Source organism: Perca flavescens, chromosome 18 (assembly GCF_004354835.1).
Source record: "Perca flavescens isolate YP-PL-M2 chromosome 18, PFLA_1.0, whole genome shotgun sequence".
In the NCBI taxonomy this organism is placed as follows: Eukaryota; Metazoa; Chordata; class Actinopteri; order Perciformes; family Percidae; genus Perca; species Perca flavescens.
The window spans coordinates 13,073,726-13,097,965 of record NC_041348.1 but is presented as its reverse complement, the minus strand read 5'-3'; the positions used below and the strand labels follow the sequence as shown (position 1 = coordinate 13,097,965).

The following is a 24,240-nucleotide window of genomic DNA, read 5'->3' as shown; positions in this document are numbered from 1 at the left end:
AACAACTGGCCGGTAAAGTCCTGCGGAGGGAGCTTGCGCATTGGCTACTGGAGCTCGACTGCCATGGTGAACGTGTTACGTCACAACCCGAGAGCACGGATGTGTGTGTATGTGTGTGTATGAGCGAGAGGGGCAAAGAGGAGAGTGTGTGTATCTGGTTAGGAGAGGGTGAGAATGGAAATGTGATCGAAAAGGTAGAATAAGTAAAGGAAATACAAAGGAAGGAAGAGAAAGTATCGCGCCTGTGCTCTCAGAGCAGGAATTACACATCCGAAACATTTTCGCACAAACTTGCTGAGAGTTGTCCTTACCGGCGAGCGGACTGAGCTCGAGGTGGGAACAAGCGAGAAAAAAAAAAAATATATATCTCCGGGATGGTGGACTCCCGCTTCCCTCGCGCTGGCGGCCCGGGAATCACGCGCCATTGAAGGGGGGTGATATTGTGCATGCGCTTTGGCTTCACTGCGTGCACGCTCGGGTCGGTCGATGCGAGCACACTGGCGTGTCTCTCGGCCTCCATTTGCCAGTTTGTGTTTATGTTCGAGGGATTCAACGAGGCCCTTTCAACGGCGACGACGACGTGCAACAGTTGGAGTTTTTACCGTGAACGTTGTCATCATGTCGCTTCCGTAGGCCACGAGGCATTCAACCGATGTTGAAAGGTGAGGCGTCAGTGAAATCAGCAACTTTTCCAACTTGGTGAGTGGTGGAGCGGGCGGCCTATCTCTCTGCGGTGTGTGAGGAAGAAAGCTGTTGTTAAACAACTTAAATTCTCGGCGCAGCTTCTTATTTTAGGAGAAAAAAATTGTTACTTGGTGAACATTGAGAGCTTGTGTGGTCAACATGCCATAAATTACCCATTCGATGTACTTGTTCGACCGGTTAACACCTTTTAGACCAGGCTACAGCATCTGTGTGTTGGTGTGACTGTGTGATTAATACATTGACCTAGAGAGGGCAGGGCAACAAGAAAATAGGTTACATTATTAGCTCGTCCTGTCGTCGACGGAGATGATTTTCATTAGGGTTGCAAAGATAGAAACGTTTAACAAAATGTCCGTTTTGAGTGTATTTGCCATACTTAAGATACAGGCCCGTCCGAGCATTTCAGCCATGTCCTCAGCAGTGTGATACCAGGCAGGCTGTGTGTATATGTATGTCACATTATTTTTAAGGATGCCAAGGATATGGGCGTATGTTTTGGTGTTTTTTATTTTTTTACACCTGGTTTCTCAGTGGTTTTGACCTCTGTTCTATATTTTATTTAAAATGTATTATTCTGTAGTCCATTGTTGCATGCAAATAAGGGTATGCAACATTATCACAACAACTCATCCTTGAATGTCAAGTCATAGGCTACTAGTATTAACAAGCAAAGCAGGCTTTTTTTCATTAGCTTGGCATGATGCATTATATTCTATGTCATATTTATATTACTATCTCTATATAAGACAGACAAACAGGTGTTGTAACAACTGAATTTCCCCTCTGGGGATTAGTAAAGCTTTATCTTTATTTTAGATATAGTTCATAAATATATGTTTTTACATGTCCTTACACAGTAAAACAATTCACCACTAGTTCACAGAATGACCACGTATGGCCCATGGTTGTAAATAAATTATAGGTTTTCCATAAGTAGATCATTTATTTTTCATTAGTGCACAACATATCCTAAAATTGCACTGGTTTGATGCAATGGTGTGACTCTTATTGGAATTCCTTTTGGACACAAAACAGTATTGATGTATTCGTAGTGAAATAAAGAGATTATAAAGACACCTAACACAACTCTGTCACCATAGGTTCCAATTGAACAATTCTAAAACTTAACCCAGGTAAGATGGCCGCCATATGGTTCCAAGAGAACCATTAAAGGACAAGAGACACATAGCTATAACATTACATTCCTTTTATTTGGTTAACGTTAGTTGGCTTATATTTCTTATTGATTAGTCAGACTGGCTACGGTGGCGAGTATAGACATAAAAATATATGTATAGTTATACAGTCTGTGGTGGTAAGGCTAACAATAGCCATGTTAGCTCTAAATAAACTTTGAGTACATAGACAAGGATATATGAAATTACTTCACTGTTTGTAACTGAGAGTTGCCTAACTTTACCACTTCCGCCTGCTGTTAAATGGTGTGCCGGTGGAACACAAGCGGCATGCCACTCTGACAACTGGCACAGGTATAGTGACATGCCATCATGCCGCCAGGGGATTGGCTTTTGCCTATGTATCACAGTGGCTCACAATTGGCCACTTTTCGATCTCGACGCTACTGCATTTTTGCATGTATTGACTGCTGATTTGTTGTTTCTTGTTGCATCTTTTATGGCTCTTACTTCTGTTCTGCCAGTATTTTCTGTGCTTGGATGACTTGTAATTGCTTTTGTTAACATTTGTCAGGAGATTGGTTGTATTTGGCTTTTATTTTGTCTTTACTATCTTTTTTTAAATTTTCTGTCAGGATTTGTCTGATATTAGCGCTTGTGTTTAATTAGCTCTGAAATGTATATTGTACCCATGAACATCACTGTGCTATATATTTAACATTATAATTATTATTGTATCATTTTCTGTTAGGTATCAAATGAAGTGGGACAGCCACCGCCATTGATGATGCCTGCCACAGACTCTAAACTCACATCAATGGAGGACCCCCGTCATGCATTGGAGAAACAGGAGGGGAGCTCGACTAACATTCCCTCCTCAGTTTCTCCTACTATCGCCTTTTCTTCAACTTCTCTTGATCCAAACACTACAAAACCTAATTTGCCCAGTGAGACAATGATTGAGGAAAAAGCTGTTTCCATGGCAAGTAATGATTGTAGCTTGTCTCTTTCTTCCCCTGCTGAAGCTAGCCCAGCCAAGCCTGCTGCAGCATCACCTACTTTTTTTGGAGTGACTGTTGAAATAAGCCCAGCTACCTCACATATAGCATCAGCATCTGACTCCCTAAAATGCACAGAGACAAACATCGTCAACATATCAGAATCACCACTATTGGTGTCTGAGTTGCCATCTACTACATTTGGCAGTCCAGACCTGGAAAATGACTTTCCTACTGTGCTGACCTTCAAAGGTGTCAGTGTCACTCTGGAGAATAACAGTGTGTGGAAACAGTTCTACAGCTGCGGAACTGAGATGATTCTTACTAAACAGGGGCGCCGCATGTTCCCTTACTGCCGATATCGCCTGTCTGGCCTAGATCCTAATCGTTTGTACAGTCTGGTCCTGTCCATAGTTCCATCGGACCAGTACAGGTACCGCTGGAGCACATCCAAATGGGAGGTCAATGGACCAGCAGAACACCAGGCCCAGGGTTTGATTCGGGCATTTTCCCACCATTACTCACCGGCTCGAGGCTCGGACTGGATGGGTACCTTGGTGTCCTTTTACAAACTCAAACTGACCAATTTTTCCCAAGACCATGCTGGTCACATAATCCTACACTCCATGCATCGCTACATTCCTAGGCTACATGTGATACCTGTCCCGGATGGTGACATACTTACACCTGACCAGCCTGTGGTTATGGGACCAGAGAGCATGACCTTTACTTTTCCGCAAACTGAATTCATGGCTGTGACGACTTATCAGAACTTTCGGATCACCCAGCTGAAAATTAATCATAATCCGTTTGCAAAAGGCTTTAGAGAGGACGGGAACAACTCTCGCCTACAGCGGGTCACTACAGAGGCTCAACCTGTGGTGGAGACAGCCACTCAGCCATCTATTTTAAAACCTGCTGAACTCTGTGAAAACAAGGAGAAGGTTGTGGATCTGAAGTAAGTTTTTATTTTTATTTTTTTATTTTTATAGTTTTTTATGTAGGGAGGTCAGGGAGGTATTCATTTAACTTTGTTTAATATTGGGGTTGTAGCTTGCACAAGTACATCAACATAATAACAGTGACTACGCAGGAAGAAAAGCAACATAAAACGACAACAAGAAATCTGTCCAGACAAGAACAAAAATGCACCCCGTTTCTATTCTATACTTCAGGTCAATTTGCCATAGTCCCACAGTATTATTCATCCTAAAGGTTTCCAACAGTCTTGTACAATAACACCACTATGACCCCTGTAATAAACATATAGTTATATTAGCACCTCTCAGTTTTAACATTAAACGCTCAGTAAAGGTATGTGACAAGTGTACCTAATTAAGTCTATTAATGGCATTTGACTATGTGCAGCTTTTGGAAAAATTTAAAAAGCTTTTTTGTCATTCAAAAAAAGAATATAATATTTATCATGCTTTGTCTTCAATTTTTGTATTTTAATGTTAGTGTTAAAAAAATGGCAGACTGGTTGCTAGTGATCTAAACCTGATAACGATCAGGTTTAGGTTACTAGCAACCAGTCTGCCATTTTTTTATGGCATCTGAAAAATGTGGACAAATGCCATACCCTTGAAGATAAATTCTGGCAGGTCACTTTAAGGAATGGCCATTTGTATGGTGGATAGACAGAATAACTGTAACCTCTTTACATTTTACACATGATATAGTCCAGTACAGTTGTAAAAAAAGGACTTTCAACAACATTGAATAGAGGAAGTTGAAACGGGGCATTTATTTTTTAACACCACAAACCATGGCCTCAAATGTTTGCATCGGTTTGAATTGACACCTGTTTCAAAGTCTGTATTTTTAGCAGGGCTGTTGTATAGGATTGCATTACGCTGTGAGATGTTTTGCTACTGTGTCCTCCCCCTATAGTTTTTGTTGGTGTCATAATCTCACACTTCTATCTTGGAGGTCTTGGCACCCAACCCCTTTCCCTGACTGCATTATCAGGTGTAGGATATGGGGGATAGTAGAATGTGAGCATGTTATGCAATGACACGTACATAGACATAAGCTAGGAAATGGGTGGTCTTTTATAAGTTCAACTGCTGGAATTACCCTGTTGTAATACCGTGCCATCACAAGTCAATATATGTTTATAATGTCGCTTTTCAGTTGTTTAGTGTCCATAAACAGTATTCTTTTTTACTGTGTTACAGCACAAAGAAGCACAGCGTCTCTGCTTCCCTCCCAAATGAGCAAGAGACCCGACTGGTCCTGAAGCCCATAATGTCTGGTCCTTCCTCTAAGGATGAACCATATGTCCCCTGTATTAGAGGAAAGCACGCCCTTGGTGAGCTTGTGCTTGTCCAAAAACGTCCACTTGTGGAACCCCATGAAGAAACCCATGCTGTCCGTATAACCCCTAAGGTGCAGCGAGACTTAACGGCAATGATATCCCCAACGTCTAACCCGGGATCATCACCTGGGTACCGCAAAAGGAGAAAGAGGATAAACAAACGTTGGGCAAATTCGCGGGGAAGAGAGTGGAAAGCTGCAGTTACCTCCCCCATGCTAGTCCACAGCACATCGACTGTCGCTATGCAACCAGAGCTGGATGATGTAGAAGGCCTGCTGTTTGTGTCATTTACCTCAAAGGTAAAACACTTTTAAACAGTTACTTACTGCAAAGAATGCTCTGCACATATCTGCATGTCTCCAAAGGATTTACTTTCATTAAGTTGGGTTTAGTGTCATTGCATTCCTGAGATGGGCTTTGTTGTTGCATCCCACAATCATTTTGGCTGCACATTGGTTCTATGAAGTGTTGACGTTTTAATTTTCTTCTGTGTGACAGCAAGCTCTTGAGGTTCACTTCAGGGACAAGCCAGCCAAAAGCACACCATCAGCATCTCCAGTTTCCCTAACACCAGTGCAGTTTAAGGAAAGAGGTAAGCAAGTAAAGATCTCCATTTATTTGGCTGACATCCGTAACAAATGTTTGTATCCAGTGCTCCTATACTGTGGATGTTATGCCTATCTTACTTGTTATGAAATGCTTACATGCTTTTTTTATTTAACTTCCAATGAATCAAATGTCATGTGCCCGATTTCTTTTGAAAACATCTCTGTGGTGTCTTTAGTGGAGGTGATTTCAGAGACTGATGAGGAGAAGATAGCCCGCTTGGAGGCTATCCTGCTGCAGGACCTCAGGGTTTTCAAACACAGTCAGGTCATCCATCCTGTGCTGCAGGAGGGTGAGTTCATACAAACACACATCAATATCCCAGTGGTTGAGTAGGTTATACAAAGTAATAAAGTGTAGATATTTTTCTCTTGTTGACTCCTCTTTGTCTGTTTTCTAGTGGGCTTGAAGTTGAGCTCCCTAGACCCAAAAAAGTCCATCGACCTGCAGTATCTGGGGGTTCATCTGCCACTACCTCCGCCAAACCTACCAGAACAAGGCAATGCCATGGCTCTGTCTCCTGTTGGTAAGTTTGACTGATTTTTGACATGTTTATTGAAGGCACATTCTTCTTCGTCGCTGTTTTGACAAGAAAATGTGATATTTTAGCTCTGAACTATATGATTTCTCTTTTGTATCTTATACATTTGTAATGTTGACAATCTTGTCACAGTAAGATTTTTTTTTAGTTTAGTCATTTGCGCAAATATACAAAAGATTTAAAAAACAAGAAATTACATGTATGGTGATGAGGCAAAAACACATCTGATAATATCCCACTTAAATGTCATTTGGATCAAAGTGGCCCGGCTGTTTGAACTGGATCCATATCTAAATACTTCATCAATTGTTCGCTGGTGTATCTGTATCTTAGTGCATATTGAAATCATTTGAGGATGTGGGACAACAATTGGGAGTCTTTAGGTCTAGGCCTGTAACAATTATTACATAATCGTCAATTTATTTACGTAATCACGGTTTCTTTGTTTAACCGCAATTAATTGCTAACATTAGCTAAGGTCTCAAGATGTATGTTGGTTGTTCATGGTAATTGTTGATTTTGTTTAGTAATTATATACATAATTATTGGTCTAACTGTTGAACTAAAGCTATGCTAGTTGGTGGCACTTGAGCCTATACACGTTCATAACAAAAGTTACGAGGGGGTATACAGTTAGAAAAGGTGTTTTATGATATAAAGAGGCGTGGTTTACTTCATAGGCTGTGTACCTGTGTTACTACATAGAGAGGCGAAGTCACGTCGGTGGACTTCCATGGTACCTTAACTCAGAAAAAACATGAACGGTAGTGAATGGGGAAAGACAAATAATTTTTTGATCCTGTTTGAATTGATCCATGAATTACACATATGATGTTCATCAGTTTAATAGATAATTTCGCAAATCAAGAAAGTCTCAGATTATTGTTAAACTGTTGAAGTATAAAGAAGAGAAGAAAATGTATAATTAGAAAGACTACACACTTCAAAGTCGCATGGATGACGTCTCGCTGTAACGTTACTCAAATGATGCTTGTTCGTTCGCTTATCTGCTGAAAACACTTCACTGGATAAAACACATCAGGTAAGATAACGTTATATGTGTTGTGGAACAGAGCTAAGCTAGCTAGCGAGCAAGTTGAGCATCAAGCTAGGTGACGTAAATTGTGTGATAAGAGATGTAGTTCACTGAGTGATTTCACACAAAACTAAGTGGTCATATGACAAACCTACGGCTAACTGAGACTTTCTACGGTTGAAAAATTATCTTTTAACTTGACGAACATCATATTTGTAATCCATGGCTCAATTCAAACTGGACCAAAAGATAATTATTCTATTCATTGACTCCCGTTCATATTTTTTCGAAAGATAGATCCCATGGACCGGAAGTAGAAGGGCGTGACTTACTCATTTGTTTAAAAAGGACTGAATAAATAAATATTTTTAAATTTGACAGACAATTAGATAGATAGATAGATAGATAGATAGATAGATAGATAGATAGATAGATACTTTATTGATCCCCAAGGGGAAATTCAAGAATTATATTGTTAATCTCAATCATTTCTGAGACAATTAATTGTACAGCAAATTTTGGAATTGTTACAGCTCTACCTAGTCTCTTTTTTTTAGATATGTGATACTTTGCCACTTGTTAGTGGGCATTTTTGGATCCACTTCTTTAGCCCCTAAAGCACCAGAATTTGTAGATAAGGTGTGGTTAAAATATGGAAAGGGTCACGAGGCTTCTGAGTATTATTCTATGCTTATGCAGACCCTGGGGGATGGAGCCTGGTCAGCCCTCAAAAAGACATTGGAAAATGGTCTGAGTATTAGCCTGGATAATGAGAGCTGGAAGAGAATCTGTAGGAATATTAAAACGTGCCACGCGATGTGAGGGTGCGCCTCATTCAGTTCAAAATTACGCATCGCTTCTATTGGACTCCCTCCAGATTGTTTAGAATTGGTCTGAAAGACGCACCAAATAGTTGGAAATGTAAGACAGAGGACGGCCAATTACTTAATCATAAGGTCCAGGAATTTTGGACTGGGATATATGATAACCTACTGTATGTCGGCTTGCAGGGACCCAGGTTCCATTCAGCCCAAGATTATTTGTTCTGGGAGATGGGTCAATCCTAAACGGGAAGGTTAAGCACATAAGAAGCTGGGTCCAGACTAGTTTAATGATAGCCAGGCAGATTATTTTAAGAGGATGAAGGAATGAAGGGGTGCCGTCAAACCAGGAATGGGCTTGTGAAATGGCTAGGGTGGCGGTGTTTGAAAAAAGAAAAAAAGTAAACAAGCAATACAACAAACAAACAGGTAAACATTAACAAATCACACAAAATGTGTATATATAAAAAAAATACAATTTAAAAAATGAAGCAAGAAGAAAGACTAGGCAAACAAAAATACAATACTTAAAGTCAGACAATAAAAACAACCAACCAAGTTAACCAAGATTAACTTAAAAACTTCTTAAAATTGAGCAAAGAACCTTTATATGCTACTTGGGGTTTATAGTCTGAGGTGGTCTGGCCCTCTGGGAAATTGACCTCAGGCATGAGCTCCTGAATAGTGTTGCACCCCGATCTGCAGGGTTTTTGATAAGAAGCTGACCTCTATGCAAGAGGGAAGCAAAAGGAGAATTTGTTTATGGTGCTCAGCCTACAGCAGAGGTGTCAAAAGTATTCACATTCATTACTCAAGTAGAAGTATAGATACTAGGGTTTGAAAAGAATTTTGTTGAAGTATCAACTCAAGCTTTTTACTTAAGTAAAAGTACTGGTTTCAAAACTACTTAAAGTATAAAAGTAAAAGTAATGTAAGGCAGAGATCTTCAACAGGGGGTCCTCAGAGTCATTGCAGGGGGGCCTCCAAATTATTGTATTGTATTTTTGAGTCTTTAAAAAAAAAATCAAAATCAAATGCCTTAACATAATTCCAACATATTATTGGCAAATATAAATTCCCACTGATGATAGGCTTACTGGCCTATAGGTAAGGTAGTCACTAAGATATCAACCCACAGATACAGTTAATCCTAGATTTACAGTGCCACATACAGTATGTCACATACAGTATGTAACATTAAAATATGATTTATAAAATCATGCCAACAATTAATATTTTAATAGCTTATGAAAAAAGGTATGTAAGAAGGCTTTAGGGTTAGGGGGTGGAGCGTGGAGGGTTAGGGGATGGAGCGATTTGGATAGGTTTTTTTGTATGTGTGTTTTTTTGAACGATGACTGACGAGCTGGAATGAAACCAAGCCGAACTGAAATATGAGTAACGAGGCTATTTTTAAAATGTAGGGAGTAGAAAGTACAGATAATTGTGTGAAAATGTAAGGAGTAGAAGTAAAAAGTATGCTGTAAAATAATTACTCCAGTAAAGTATAGATACCCAAAATTTCTACTTAAGTAAGGTAACAAAGTATTTGTACTTCGTTACTTGACACCTCTGGTCTACAGTTCTTCTAAAATGTTTTTTGTTGATGCGTGTTTCAACCGGGCTCATGTACAATCAGAATCCTGATTTGTTTTATTCTGAATCCTGATTTGTTTTATTTATTGATGTAATTCAGAGTTATTATGATGTAGAAACTCGGACTGTACTAATTCACAGACCCACCTGTAAAACCTTATGTGGACTTGAACATAAGTTAAATGTTTTACCATATTTTCACCTAACGGCAGACAAGCCGTTGTCTAATACATGAAACGTGCAATTCCTCATTTAGTATTACTGTTGTTGTAATAAATACAGACCTTACAAACAGCGCTGATCAGCTGTGATAGGAGCCAATGCTGTTGGCACGCTGCCCCCTGTATATCCATAGATCCACAAGGGAGAAGTGATGAAGGTCCTGTTTAATTATACCCAGTATTTCAGCAATGAAGATGTGATATCAAGACTGGTTAAAGATATTTATATAACAAGTCTTTTCCTCACTTTCTCTTAGAGTAGAATTATCTCTCTTCCTCTAAATTTAGACCGCACATTTCCTAAGTACGGTAGCATCATGTAATTAGTAGGATAAATTACAATAGCCTGGGTGAAAATTACCTCATTCTGCAAGTTTCCAGTGAAGTTTCAGTCAGGTCAGTTAAGAGCCTTGTACGATCTTGAGATGCAGGAAACGAGGTAAGGCTGGAAAGGTTTTCTTACTAATGCACGCCAGTGGTTAACTGAAGGCTAATGCAGTATGTTTCCCTCTCAGATGAGGGATTATCTTTCATCTCCCGAACAGGAAAGACAAGGGACATGACAAAAATAAAGGGATGGAAAAACAAGTTCATAAGAAGCAAAGAAACAACTTCTTCTAACTGTGATGGTAAGTTTTGCTTGTCTTGTTGTAGCTCCAGCAGTTTGATTATTAGTCATTCTAATTACCAAAAGATTAACTGTACTAAAACCAACCAAATGTACTTGTGCTGTGCCGGATTTATTATTCCTCGTTGATAAATGAAAGTCTCTTCATTCCTCCTCTCCTGAAGGATCACAAAAGAACCTATCTGCCTTCTGCAGCAACATGTTGGATGAGTACTTGGAAAACGAAGCCCAGTATATCAGTGAGCGTGCCGCTGCCTTCTCCACAAACTCTGAGGGCTCGGTGGCCTATCAGCTGCCTGTTAAAAGCTCCAGCTATGTAAAGACCCTGGACAGCGTACTTAAGCATCGAAAAGCTACTTCCAAATTCCCTGTGGGGGCCAACAGACCCTGCCCCCTTTCCCACAAACCCCGGCTCTACTCTGCCCTGGCATCACCGATTCCCTTTGTGGCTGCAACCCCTGTTCAAGCAGAAGCTCAGTTACAGCAGTTTGCATCTGCACAGCCAGTAGCACAGGGGTAAGGAAGTGTGTGTGATTTGGGTTCACTTTTTTGGGTCTTAACGATTATTTTAATTATCGATTTAACTCTAGTGATGACTTTCTTCAATGAATTGTTGAGTATATAAGACATCAGTCCATCAAAATGTCCTGAGGTGATGTTTTCAAGCATAAGAGGACATCTTCATGTTGCTTTTTTTTGTCCAACCAGCAGTTCAAATCCAAAGAAGGAAAAGCCCAAAATCTTTACATTTGAGAAGCTTTTACCATCAAAGTTTATTTTTGCCCCCAACCGCTTATCAAAAGAGTTGCCAATCATTTTCTGTAGATTAGGGCTGCAAGTAGCGATTATTTTCGTTGTTGATTAATCCGTCTAATTTTCTTGATTCTTGAAGATTATGTCCTCAAATGTTTGCTTTATAACTCTCATAGTCAAATATTCACATTTAAAAGCTGGAATCAGAAAATGTTGAAACATTTTTTCTTAATCAAAATAGTTGATTAATTTAATAGTTGCCAGCTCTACTATAGATTTTCCTGCTTTTATTATAAACGGGCTTCCTTGATTCTGCCAACGTCAAAACGTACATGATAGAACCAACATTTTAAAATAAAATGAACAACACTAATCTGCCCTGTTCATCCTGTCTCTTCAGATTATCTACATACCAGCCGGGGACCAGCCAGAGACCAGCAGGGAGTGTTGGGCAGAGCCAAGGGATGACACACAGACCTTCAGGTCTCACTAAATTGCAGCTCAAACTGTTGCAGATGGAGTTTGAATCTGTGAGCCAGGGTCTGGGCAGAACACAGCTGACCTCAGACAGGCTGTCTGTGGCTCTGTCTGTGATTCTGACAAAACAGGTATGCAACACACTGTACAAGTCTACTCTCACAGGGTTTGTGTACGTTCATGTTGATATTAATGATTAAGGATATAACGATGCATGCAACGTGAAATGGTTAAAATTCATTTAAATGTGTGAAGATTACAACCGGTTGAGATAAAAAAATGAATCGCAATGCAATTTTTAAATAGCCTGGGCCGTGACGCCAGTTATCATACAGCGGGTAACGTTAGCCTACTTTTAGCTAATAACGTTAGCTGGCTTAACATGGTTAAAATGCTGGGAGCTAAACGGTGCAAAGTGTGACGTTATTTCACTGGAAATAATTCCAACACCAGGACGTACAACTGTGTACAGCTGAAGACACAGAGGAGACTAGCAGCACTTTCAGACAGAATGGACTAGGGCTGCAACTAACGATTATTTTAATAATCAATTAATCTGTTGATTATTTTTTCGATTAATCAATGAATCGGATAAAAAAAAAAAACAATTTACATCAACTCAATACATACATACTTGTTGTTTTAGTTAATAGTTGTGTAAAGGTAAGTAACCCAAATAGCAGATACAGACAAGACACACACACACACACACACTTATTCATTAAATTATTACCATCATTGTAGTAAGGGCAAGTTAAGTTCGTTTATACACCACACACTATTATATTTGTCAACAATAACTGATATGGGACAAAGCACATAATATATACATGACAACAGATTGAAAAATGAATGGGCTTAAAAAGGTGAGTGAATAAAACCGTGTCTTTAGTCTTGCAAAGTATACCACCCCTGCTTTATTACTGTTATTACCGAGCTAACGCTAGCTTGTCATGCTAGTCAGCTGGATAACGAGTAAACAGCAGCACCAGAAGAGCTACTGGAGGGACGGTACGTTCCTCACTTCAGACCGGAACAGAAGGAGGATAGTGTAGTGACTTTACCCTGCTGTTGAACTCCCTTCCTCTTCATCAAGGACTCCAACATGTTTACGTTTTAGGTGCTGACTCATCACCGTGGTGCGCCCCTGCCATGCCGTGTCGCTTTTGCTTATCTTGCAATTAACACGTTTTTGATTTATTTAGTGTGAAATGCTCCCACACCTTGGATGACTTAGGTCGTACTGATTTCTCTGCCTCCGCCGAGTGTTTCAGAACAACGTTACGGGTCTCTCCGGTCTCTCTCCGTATTTCCTCTACCCCCGCTCTGCTCTTTTTTTCTTTTCCTTCGCTCCGCGCTGCTCCGCGCTCAACTCAATTTTTTTTTTATCTCCGCGACTAGGTTGCCTAATAGTTGCGCGACACAACCATTACTTTGAAAGTAACTTTTGCCTATATAATATAAAATTGGTAAGTAAGAAGTATTGAAAACAACTATTGGCTAACATACACATAAATAGACTCGTCACATGGAGAAAAGGCATCCGAATTCTAAAAATGTTTTGATGAGTCTCCTTTCTTTTTAATCAGATGCTCCCCAGTCAGGTGTTGAAAGTGGCCCAGTATCCAAAGTGTAAAACCATGGTACCCGAATGTGGTCAGGAGTTCTGCACACTGGGCTGTGTGTGTTCCAGTCTCCAGCATCTGAACAGAGGTCCCCTACACTGCCGGCGACCTGAATGCATGTTTGGCTGTGCCTGCTTCAAACGCAAGATAGTCAAGCAGACGAGTGCGGGAAAGAGCGAACAACCAATCCCGCCTGTTTACTGTAAGATCAGATATTTTGATATCATTTGTTCATTTTCTACTTTTGATTCTGTATGTCTAAAATTAGGCTTTCAAAGTGGATTGTGGTGAATAGATTGTATCTTTGACTACATTTTAAATACCTTTTTTAAAGCAATTAGACCACTGCATTATTTAATTTATAACATAATTTACCAGGAACGCAGCATTTTATTTTATTGCATTTTTATTACAGAACTATCGTACGTATGATGATATGCTGATATAACCTATTAGCTTTAGTAAATACTCAGTATTGTCACAACCCTCTGTTACACAAATTATATAGCGGTACTTTTATCCCTCCCCAGCTATGACTAATATGGAACATGTGGTCCAGCTTCGCCCGGGTTCCCATTCTAACAAACTGTGGAACCACAGCATTAATGATGTGGATCCAGAGGCTCTCTTGACCCCCAAAAGGGCTCCACTGTATGTGCCACCTATAAAGGTCGCAGCAGCAAAACGCAGCAGTGTGCCTCGTCCAATGCAACCGGTAAACTAAAATCTCTCTCATTAGATTTAATAGAGGCTTTTCCATGTCTTTGTGTTTGAATTTAGGCATTACACTGTCATACATATTGCTAATTATTTACTAGAGCATAAGAGCTGTAAGTTTAGTAATTGTAAAAAAGAAATCCTATGTTTATATGTGTAAACATTTTGTAATTTAAAACAAAATCACGATTGCAGATACGAGAAGAGGATAAGGATCCAGTGTATAAATACTTGGAGAGCATGATGACATGTGCACGTGTAAGAGAATTCAACAGCAAGCCTCCCCCTGAAGTCAGCATTGAGCTTCCTACTTCTACTCCAAACACCACAGCAAAACCACAGAAGACAGCCACTGATAACCTGCTGGAAAAGTACCACCGATCTCTACTGACTACTGTTAAAAAAACAGGTAAGGCATCAAAGAAGATGCAATTAGTACACAATTCTGTTTTTGCTGTAAATGTTTTACCAGCTATTGAAGTCAGTACATCTTTTTTTGTAGGTATTGTAGTCGTTTTGTTATCCTACTCTGGCCTGGATGACGTACCTGACATGCCTGACTGTGTGATATTAAAGATATTCTGCTATTTCTTGTATACACAACCATAATGCATTCTGTCCCACAGCAGAAAAGGCTTCTCAGGGGACCACCAATGATGAAAAAGAGGCAAAAAAGCAAATTGAGATCCAGTCAGCATGTCAGTGGGCCAAGGACCGCGAAATGGTCTTGGAAGCTTTATGTCGGCGAATGAATCAGAATAGGCTGTCTCGGCGCTTCTGGGTAGGACCTTACTGCATCCGACCAGTCGCCAGGATCTTCATGCGGAAGCCCAGCGGCTCCATCGTCACCTACAGGGTAGGTCTCTGAGGAGTAATGCAGTAACAAGTAATACAAGTCCAGAATCTCCAGAAATGCTGTGTTGTCAGGTTTGTCCTTGTCTCCTAAATAGTTAGAATATTTTGTATTTAAATTTACTGGCTTATTGCCTTGACTTAGTAGTTATTTAAATGACTAAAGACTAGCCTCTGAATGTTATAAGCTCTTAGTTGTATAGTGTCAGTCCTCATTTCATAACTTGAATTATAACAAAAAGAATCTCCTGCTCTACTCCACTTTCTTCTAGGTACACATCAGTAAACCACCAAAAGCCAGTGATAATGATGAAGATGACTATGATGACAGCGATGAGGAAAAGCAAGCACATAAAAGCTTTGACGAGGACATTGATGCAGAAGAGGACTTTGGAAAAAATGAGGATTCCGATATGCGGGTTGGAGTAACACCCTTTTTGAGTGGAGTATTATCTGCCGGCAGACTAAGAGCCCACACCAAACCTGTTGGCTGCCAAGCATATGGACTTATACAGGTCAGGCTCAAGAAAATGCTTTTAATATCTAACACTTTTAATATGCTTTCTCCTGAGGTGGAACTACACCTGGTAATACATGACTGAACATACAGTACAGTGCATTCATGATTTTTAGGAGGGAACCATGTCCTTGGACATGTGAACTTAAAGGTATGCAATTCATGTATTTCTTCCTTTTCCAGGTAAATGGCAAAGCCTACAATCAGGCCAGACTGTTGCTGGGGAACATGGGATCTCTACATCCAGCCAACCGCCTTGCAGCATTTGTCACAGGCCGACTGCGTCCTCCTGGAGGAATTTCTCTTAAAAACGTTCAGAAATCCGACCCAACAAACAAAATCACCACTCCTGGTACTGTTCACATAAAGCCTGCTGGCACAGTAGTTCCGCCAGTTATATTTGCAAGGAAAATCAATGATCTGAAGACACCAACACAACCATCAGGTAAAATCCTCTCTCTGTTCATCAACCTCAGCACAAGCACTTAGATTTAAACCGATTGCTTAACAAAAGAGGGAAAAGTAATCAACTCGAGAACCCTCCAACACCAACACACCTGCAGCTACTGCAGAATATCTAGTTTCCAACGGTTAAATAAAACTGGGTTGTCAGTTTTGCAAGACACAAACTTGTGTCTATCTGTTCTTTTCATGTTATACTTGGGCTACATTTAAACTACTACTTTTTATTTTAAAAACTATCTCTGTCCACACAAGAGTTTTAGCTCTAGTAGCAACTAATCTTCATTCACATCTGACAATGCATATCATATGACCATTCACATACACACGGGGCATGTGCATGCAGGTGTAAACAGGAAGTAGGTTGTTTGACGTTACTCTGCGGTTTAAAATATGGACGTATAAGTTGTAAATACACTAAATACTTTGGAGAAAGAACAACAATGGTGAAAAGTAAAACATGGGATTTTTGGAACAACAACAAGTTGGAACTGTTACTGAAAGGTATGTAAGCCTACCTAACCGATAAGACTGAAGGACATGTGTCGTTGTTCCCAAAGGGGGTAATTTATGCCAGACTACAAAGCAACCCCAGAGATTTCAAACCAAATGGGGCTAGCAGTATTTCCAAATTTTAGGGGCTCAAACGCCAGAGTAGTGTGAATGTGAGGCATAAACGTAGCAAAATATTTTTAAACCAAAATGTAATAGTGTAAATGTAACCTTAGAAGCCATAATCTAGCACTTGTCTCACCACCTGCATTGTTTTGTTTAATCAGCTCCGCTAATTCAGCCAGACTCTTGGAGAAAGGGATCCATCAACTTACTGCAACATTCACAAAACTCCTCCACCGTCAAGCCTTTTGTAACGGGCACTCGCAGCTCGGTCAGCCCCTTCCAGAACAGCTCCACATCCTCGCCCGTCTCTCTCACCGTCTCACCATCATTGAAAACCCCTAGCTTCTTAGGACAGAGTGGGACCTATTCATTCAGGATCTGCCCTCCAGCTAACCAGGGCACCAGAGGCCAGAACCTGCAAGGAATTACCCTGCCAGGGGGCTTCACCCTCATTCAACTCCCTAAGCCTGGAGCTGATGCAGCTTCATCAGAATTTGTGAACACTACAAACATGGCGGGTGTGGATAAAGCCCGGCCACAAAAAGATGCTTTGTTAAATTTTGGCCACGTAGCAGCTGATACAGACGCAACTTGTCTTAGTTTGGATTCCTTGACTGGGGCTAAGGACCTATCAAGCATCAAGTCAGTGGAGTCTGGAATCTCCCCTCAGCTGAAGTGTGATCAGAAGATGCCCACAGGCGAGAGTGATGAAACCAACAACAGGAAGGTGGAATCAAACCTGGATATCGCTTCAGAGGACTTAAGCTCCGACTCCTCAGACTACTGTGGAGACGGTGACGAAGATGTAAGTGTGGTCAATAAGAAATCTTTGTTTTCAGTAAAACATTTGTTTCTCTAACTGAAATATGGTTTTAATTATAAAATGTGGATTACAATGCGTTAAACAAAACAAGAAAATCAGCATATCTACTCCCTTGAATGTTGTAATTGTAGTCATTTACAGCTTTAAAGTCTGCATGCTGAATGTTGTTTTCTTCAGGATGAGGTAGTGGACATTGAGACTGTCGAAGAAGTAAGACAAGGAATGGCCATCGCTAAATTGAAAGAAGCTATCAGCAGGGCACAGAAGGACTCACGGTAATACCTGTGAATGTGTGTGCTTGTAAATGAAAGGATATGATATGTGGACCTGTGCTTTTTCTGCTATTGAATTAATTTTGTTCAATTCTTCTCTACCTTCAGATATTCCAGTGATGGTTTTGCATCATGCAGGGAACTCAATGTCCAGGTATGGCCTTTTCACTGCTGTAGCAGGCTTTTTCTCATGCAGCAGCAGCAGCCATACAGCAAAAGAGACCGATATTTCCAAAGTTATGATTTTGACAATATTGACCTCATATTATCAACTTTTCTCAATAAACGTGGAAAGTGTGATTGGTTTCATCTTATACTATTGGTTCAGATTACAGAGTAGTCTGTAATACTTGTAGTTAATACAACCTTTTGTTTTCTCTATATTCCAGGATCCAATGGACAATGAACATGATTGTAAGGATAATAGGAGGCGAAACAACCACACAAAGCTAGAAAGGCAAAGGCGCTCTGAACAGCGCGTCCTCTTCGACAGACTCCAGGTTGTCCTTCGGAGTGACCCCAGGGCCCCCAGGCTCCGCCTCCTTTCACTGGTCAGTTCCACATGCCGTATTGATGGAAAAAGGAAAAACTATTCCTTGCGCCGTCATGGAAGGCTTGTATCATGTGGACGCGCCGACTGTGTTGTCATTACTTAGAATTCCTCATGGGGGCGACGGAAACTACGAACTTTAGCTTTAAATAGGTTTGGAATTATTTACACGTAACTTAAATACATTTTTGTTATTACAGAGGTAAAGTACCATTAAAAAAGGTACAGTTAGGTACCGGCACCGAATTTCAGTTCTCAGTACCGGTAAAAATGTGAACCGTACCCATGGCCGTATCTACCATTGAGGACTTTTTTTTTTTTTTTTTTTTTACACAAAAAAAATAGATATGACTTATTCCTCTGTCTGATCATCATCACCGTCATTGCTTGTTTGTGGGTGGTGGGTGACTGAGTAGGCGGTGGAGTGCATTATCTTGTTGTAACTATATGATCTTTGGTCAACGCAGTGTTTTTTTAGTATATTGTCAACAAATAGTCAGCTTTTCTTAGTTTCTACTGACTAAAGCAGGTGAGTAACCTAGGCGAATTAGTGAATTTAATTAGTAGACTTGTACTTTTTCAATGCTATTCATCTTCAGACAGACATCTGACGAAAAGCTCCCTTGCTTTTGCACTGTGTTAAAACTATGCAGTTGCCCTTGATGCCGTCTATTGTTAATGTAACGTTAGTAAGTTTTAGTGAGTGAACGTTAACTTGGTTGGCTGGCTGTTTATTTGTATGACGTTAGAATTTTCCTAACTGGCCAGTACCACAACGTTACTCTACGCTGTTACTATAGAAATAGGCCTATATCAACTGAGTTGTTTTGTGTTTAATTTCTTCACTGAGACAGACTTGGAAAAGCTAGAACATTTAAAACCTATTGACATTCCCTGATGGGTATCTTTTATTAAAATATATAGATTTTCAGGAGAGGGAATTGCGTATCTTTACCTTAGCCTTGTACTTGTTGGCCTTTTAAATATGTGCAAGTAAGGCTACTTACCGGTTTGAATTATATTTTTATTTTCTCCCATGGTCGCTTACCACTGCCAGGGTTGCAACTGAAAGAATACAGCAACAAAAGTTTATGGAATGCACAAGGGTAATTATGGTCAGCTCTTGTTGTGCCTGACTGATGGGACAGTGATAGGCTATTGTTTAGCCTTGTCATTTATGCATTTTACAGCATCAGCAGTTATTTACCAACTTTCCTTCCTGGATTTAGCAGGAGCGACTATATTGCTTTTTGCCTTTATTACGTGTCTGTGTTCTTGATATTTCTGTAGGATTATCGCTTTATCTTTTGTAAAATATGAGGCTCTGGTAGACTTGTGCATGTTTGCGATTGATCATATGGAGCAAACCCCGCCCCTTTTATGTGAATGTGCTTGCTAGATTGGGAAATCACGGGTTGGTTGAACAAGTTGATAACCACCGTCGTGTCACACCTTCTGCAGCACTGTGATTGTTAGGTTTGGTGAAGCCGGGTAACTGAAATAAATCCAGGGCATGTTGACCTTGCTTCATAGTATAGGCCTCAGGTACTGCCCACTGTCCCACCCAGGATTATTATGTCTCTGTGCTGTTAAACACAAGACTGTTCAGACAATGTAATAACTGTATTGGCAATTATAATTAAACTTATAGTTAACTAAACACCTAGCATAAGTATTATTATAATCTAGTGTTAATTGCACTGTTTGAATGATGCAAACTCAAACACAAAGATGAAATAAAAAAAGGTGTATATCATTTTACCTAATTATCTTTAACATTTATGTTACTGCCCACTAAGGTTGTCACGATTTAGAAATTAAGTCACAATCTTGAATTTCGAATAAAAAAATTGAATTGTCGATGCTGCCTCGCCCCCATGTCACCTCCGGTCGGCTTGCCAAGCGAAAAAAAAAAAAAAAAAAAAAAAAACACACACATGTAGCCTGCTCTAGGTAGTCTATTTCCTGATTGATTCTACCACCACTCCAGTGGAGGTGCTAATGAGCTAGATTACTACACACACAGTAGCAGAAGAATATCAGCTACCTACACACACACACACAACGGAGCACACTCAGTTTGAGCGAAGCGCTGCCGGCACGAATGAGGTAAAAAAAACAAACAGGAGTGAGTCGGTCAGTGACACTACTCGGGTTAATTAACCAGTAAGTTCGTCACCACTAGTGTTGAAGTGCTGCGAGTCAGTCAACCTCCTCTAACTTAGCTACAGCCAGTCAAAAGATAGCATGGCAACTGCAGATGCAGGAGACCTATCGACAGAACTTGAACCCCTCCTCCTTCACTGAAGTTGCCGGTGTGGAAGGATTTTGGATTTCCAGTGAGTTATGATGACAACATTCGTGTTGTCGACAAAAAAGCCACAGTTTGCAAGCTCTGCTATGTGCGTGTACCATATCCTTCCACTGGCAGCACAACTAACATGGCAGTTAATCTGTGTGGTATATGTTCAACCATTCGGAAGTAGTTTAGGACACTTAATTGAGTTAATCAGAGAAGACTATGGACATGGCTGTTTTATTGTTTGTTTGTTTTGTTGTGAACTTGAATGTCATTCTGTGAAGAAGACTGCAGTTACAAAAGAGAAACCAGATGGCAGGTCGTGTGTGTGTGTGTGTGTGTGTGTGTGTGTGTGTGTGTGTGTGTGTGTGTGTGTGTGTGTGTGTGTGTGTGTGTGTGTGTGTGTGTGTGTGTGTGTGTGTGTGTGTGTGTGTGTGTGTGTGTGTGTGTGTGTGTGTGTGTGTGTGTGTGTGTGTGTGTGTGTGTGTGTGTGTGTGTGTGTGTGTGTGTGTGTGTGTGTGTGTGTGTGTGTGTGTGTGTGTGTGTGTGTGTGTGTGTGTGTGTCCGCCCACACAAACAGTTTGTGCAGATCATTTCCCCTATTGGTATTTTACAAGTAAAAAAAAAAAAAATCCATTCACAGCTTTGTGTCATGGTCTTCCTCTGGGTTTTGTCATGTTTGCAGGCCCAAAAAGAAATCAAAAATCTGGTTGAAACCTCCAGACATCTGGAGGAGAAGAAAAGGAGGCTAATTCGGATGCAGTCTATCTATGTGAAGGAGCTTTCCCTTTTGTCTGGTATGTACAATTTTTGTAGGTGCATGTTGTGTGCATTTTGTATTTAGTCTCACTTTGTGCTAATTTATGTACTTTTTAAATGGACAACGGTTAGTTGAAGCTTGTTATCCAGGACAAAGGTACTCCTGTAAAGCATCTTGCATTTATGGCGACATGACATTGGTTAGATTGTTTGATTGCCACCAGATCTACTGTAAGTCTTGATCTGATAATCATTACATAATGAGCAGTAACACAACTTGTCATATGAAATTTCCCTTTTTTAGGGAAGTCAGACAAGCTGATTAAACACAAGCTGACGGAGATCTGCGAGAGGCAGAAAATACGAGAAAAGAAGCGGGAATGGAGTCCTTTCTTTTCCAATCTACTCCAGTCCAGAGCAGCTCTTCTGCAAGCCACTACCTCCCAGTCCAAGGTCCAGTCCACACCCCTGCTACAGCCGGACTTCTGCACGGCTCCGTCTCAGGCTAACCCGCCCATAAAAGCCCTAAATACCATGATGTCTCTGCTTCGGTCTAACCTACAAAGGCCTCCATCCCAATCCACGGCTCAGACACCCATGCCTCAATCAGTGTGCTCTCTAACCCAGGCGAAGGCCCCTGCCCCCCCACAACCAGACGGTCAACATCAGACAAAGTTTGAGGTCCAACAGGAGACCCCTGGTGCCCCAGCCCAGGTCAGTATGCCCAATTCCAACACGGAGTGCTCGGTCGCAGCTACACATCAGGTCACTGCAGCCCAGGGTGGAGCCTCACCTGCATCATCGACACCCACTTCCAGCAGACCCCCTGTACAGCATCCAAAGCCGTTCCCTCTTCCTCTGATTCGCTCCAAGACCGGCAGAATCATACTTCCCTCATCTCTGAAACCACGTAAGTTAAGACATCCTGTTCAGCCATGATTTAATCCCAGGGTCAAATTATCTTCATTTGTATGTATAAGATTCTTACATATATATATTTTCCTCTTTTCTCACAGTTGGTCAAGGCTTCTATACACTTGTGGTCATGGAACCCAAGCAGAAAGGAGAGGAGGGTGAAGATGGCTCTTTAGCTAATATGAAATCTTCTGATATGAACTCGTCTCAGAACCAAGACAAGAGCTTTTCCGAATACGACCACTTGTCGGATTCAGAAAGCAGTCGTATTTTGGAGGAGGACAAAACGGTACAATCCCCAAACTCTAAACCAAAGTGTTCAGGTGTAAAAGCCCCCCTGGCTGAGCTTGCCCTTGTTAACAAATCAATCTTTGTGCCCTCGGTGGCTCGGCAAGCCGTGGATAACAGCCCGGAGGAGGGCACAGCGTTGGGTTTGAACAAAACAATGGCCTGCTTGAGTTTTACGTGTGTGAAACAGGCTCCTACGTCTGTTGAGCCTGATCCCAGCCCTGCTGTAGTCCGCCGTCGCAGAGGCAGGCCTCGCAAGCACCCCGTTACCCCTGTTAGTGCAAATGAAAGACCTGCTGTGGCTGAAGACGCCAGTAAAAGTGTCTGTGAAAGTGAAGCATCTATTCCGGTTAAAGAGAGACAAATTGAGAACATCACTTATGAGGTGACCAAGAAACAAGCGGAGAACTCCCCAGGAATGGCTAGTGATAACCCTGTGTCAGTCAAAAGAGGCAGAGGAAGGCCGCCGAAGAAGAAGTCTGCAGAGCTATGGAGTTCTCCAGTTGTGCGAGCAGGAAGAAGTCCATCTAGATCCAACGAGGACAGCCCCGTCCGATTTTCTCACAGCCCTCGTACTAAATCCACGGGAAGTCCTGCAACAACCACCTTGCTCAGAGACGTCAACACGTCTCGGCCATTAACCCGAGGTGCTTTAGGAAAGGACTTCCCCAGTGCCAAGAAACGCTCCTGGATAGACGTAGAGAAGGATCTGGAACCAGAGCTTGAATCTGAATCTGAATCTGAATCTGAATCTGAATAGTCCTCATATCTTCCTGTAGCTGCTAAAAATAATGCACATAATCATTTGTCCTCAATTAGTCTCAGCTGGATGCTGCTCTTTTCTGTATATGTTTGCTCAAACCTCAGTGGACTTCATACTAAAGAGAGAAGCTGTTTTTGGTATGAAGAATATAAGAGAAAGCATTAATTGACCTGCTGAATGTATGAATGAAATGAATGGTAACTCCCACGTTCAGTTTTGATGTTGTGTTTTTTTAGATGAATTACTTCCCGTTAGAAACAGGATATTGAGATTGATTCAAATCATGTTTTTTGTTGAAGTAATTCATCATTGATCTGTCTTATGCAAACTCAACAGATTACTTAATTTCAATGTGTTAAGCGTTAACCCTTTGAAATTCTTGTTTTCCATTATTAACTCAGTGAAAATTAACTGTAGTAGCACTTTTGGTAGAAACCACCCAAGAAGTATGATGCCTTTGATGTAGTCTGTATTTTGGGGAGTTAGCTCAGTGATATGCATATAAACGTGTCACAAAGCAATCAAGATAAAAGCTATTAGCCATATATTGTATCTATGAAAATAACCTCTGTAAATATTGTATTTCTTTTTTAATCACAATGCATTTACTTTGTGGATGATTTTGAAACACTGGTTGTACTATTACTTCAGAAAATGTGGAAAAAGGTGGCCTTTAAAATCAATAAAATAATTTAAAAAAAAAAACTACATGTGTTTTATTATGGCACTCTTCAGTCCCTCAACAAAAAAGGCATTTTGTGTTAAGTTTCATGTTTTTGAGACAGAATTTAGCATTTTTTGTCACACTCAATAGGAACATCAGTAGGCTTTTTCAGTTGCAATATCCTGGCAACGCGCCACAAGAGCCTGTCCTGACTGACAGCAGTTTAAAGTATTTCTCTCCATTTGGAAACGAGCGAGACTGAATGAGTGTGATGAGGA

At 40.7% G+C, this 24,240-nt stretch overlaps 1 protein-coding gene across 1 annotated transcript; it reads left to right on the top strand.

Annotated features, from left to right (window-relative positions):
* On the top strand, positions 1 to 23,977 carry mgab (MAX dimerization protein MGA b). Its single transcript, XM_028604889.1, has 22 exons — positions 1 to 66; positions 2,593 to 3,797; positions 5,020 to 5,458; positions 5,658 to 5,751; positions 5,944 to 6,057; positions 6,166 to 6,291; positions 10,496 to 10,609; positions 10,773 to 11,124; positions 11,762 to 11,969; positions 13,428 to 13,665; positions 13,994 to 14,178; positions 14,376 to 14,589; positions 14,807 to 15,036; positions 15,305 to 15,547; positions 15,733 to 15,994; positions 16,791 to 17,434; positions 17,630 to 17,727; positions 17,833 to 17,878; positions 18,114 to 18,275; positions 21,259 to 21,370; positions 21,637 to 22,242; positions 22,349 to 23,977. The coding sequence occupies exons 1-22, from the start codon at positions 64 to 66 to the stop codon at positions 23,293 to 23,295; spliced, it is 6,642 nt and encodes a 2,213-aa protein (XP_028460690.1). The 5' UTR covers positions 1 to 63; the 3' UTR covers positions 23,296 to 23,977.
* The last annotated feature ends 263 nt before the right edge of the window (positions 23,978 to 24,240 follow it).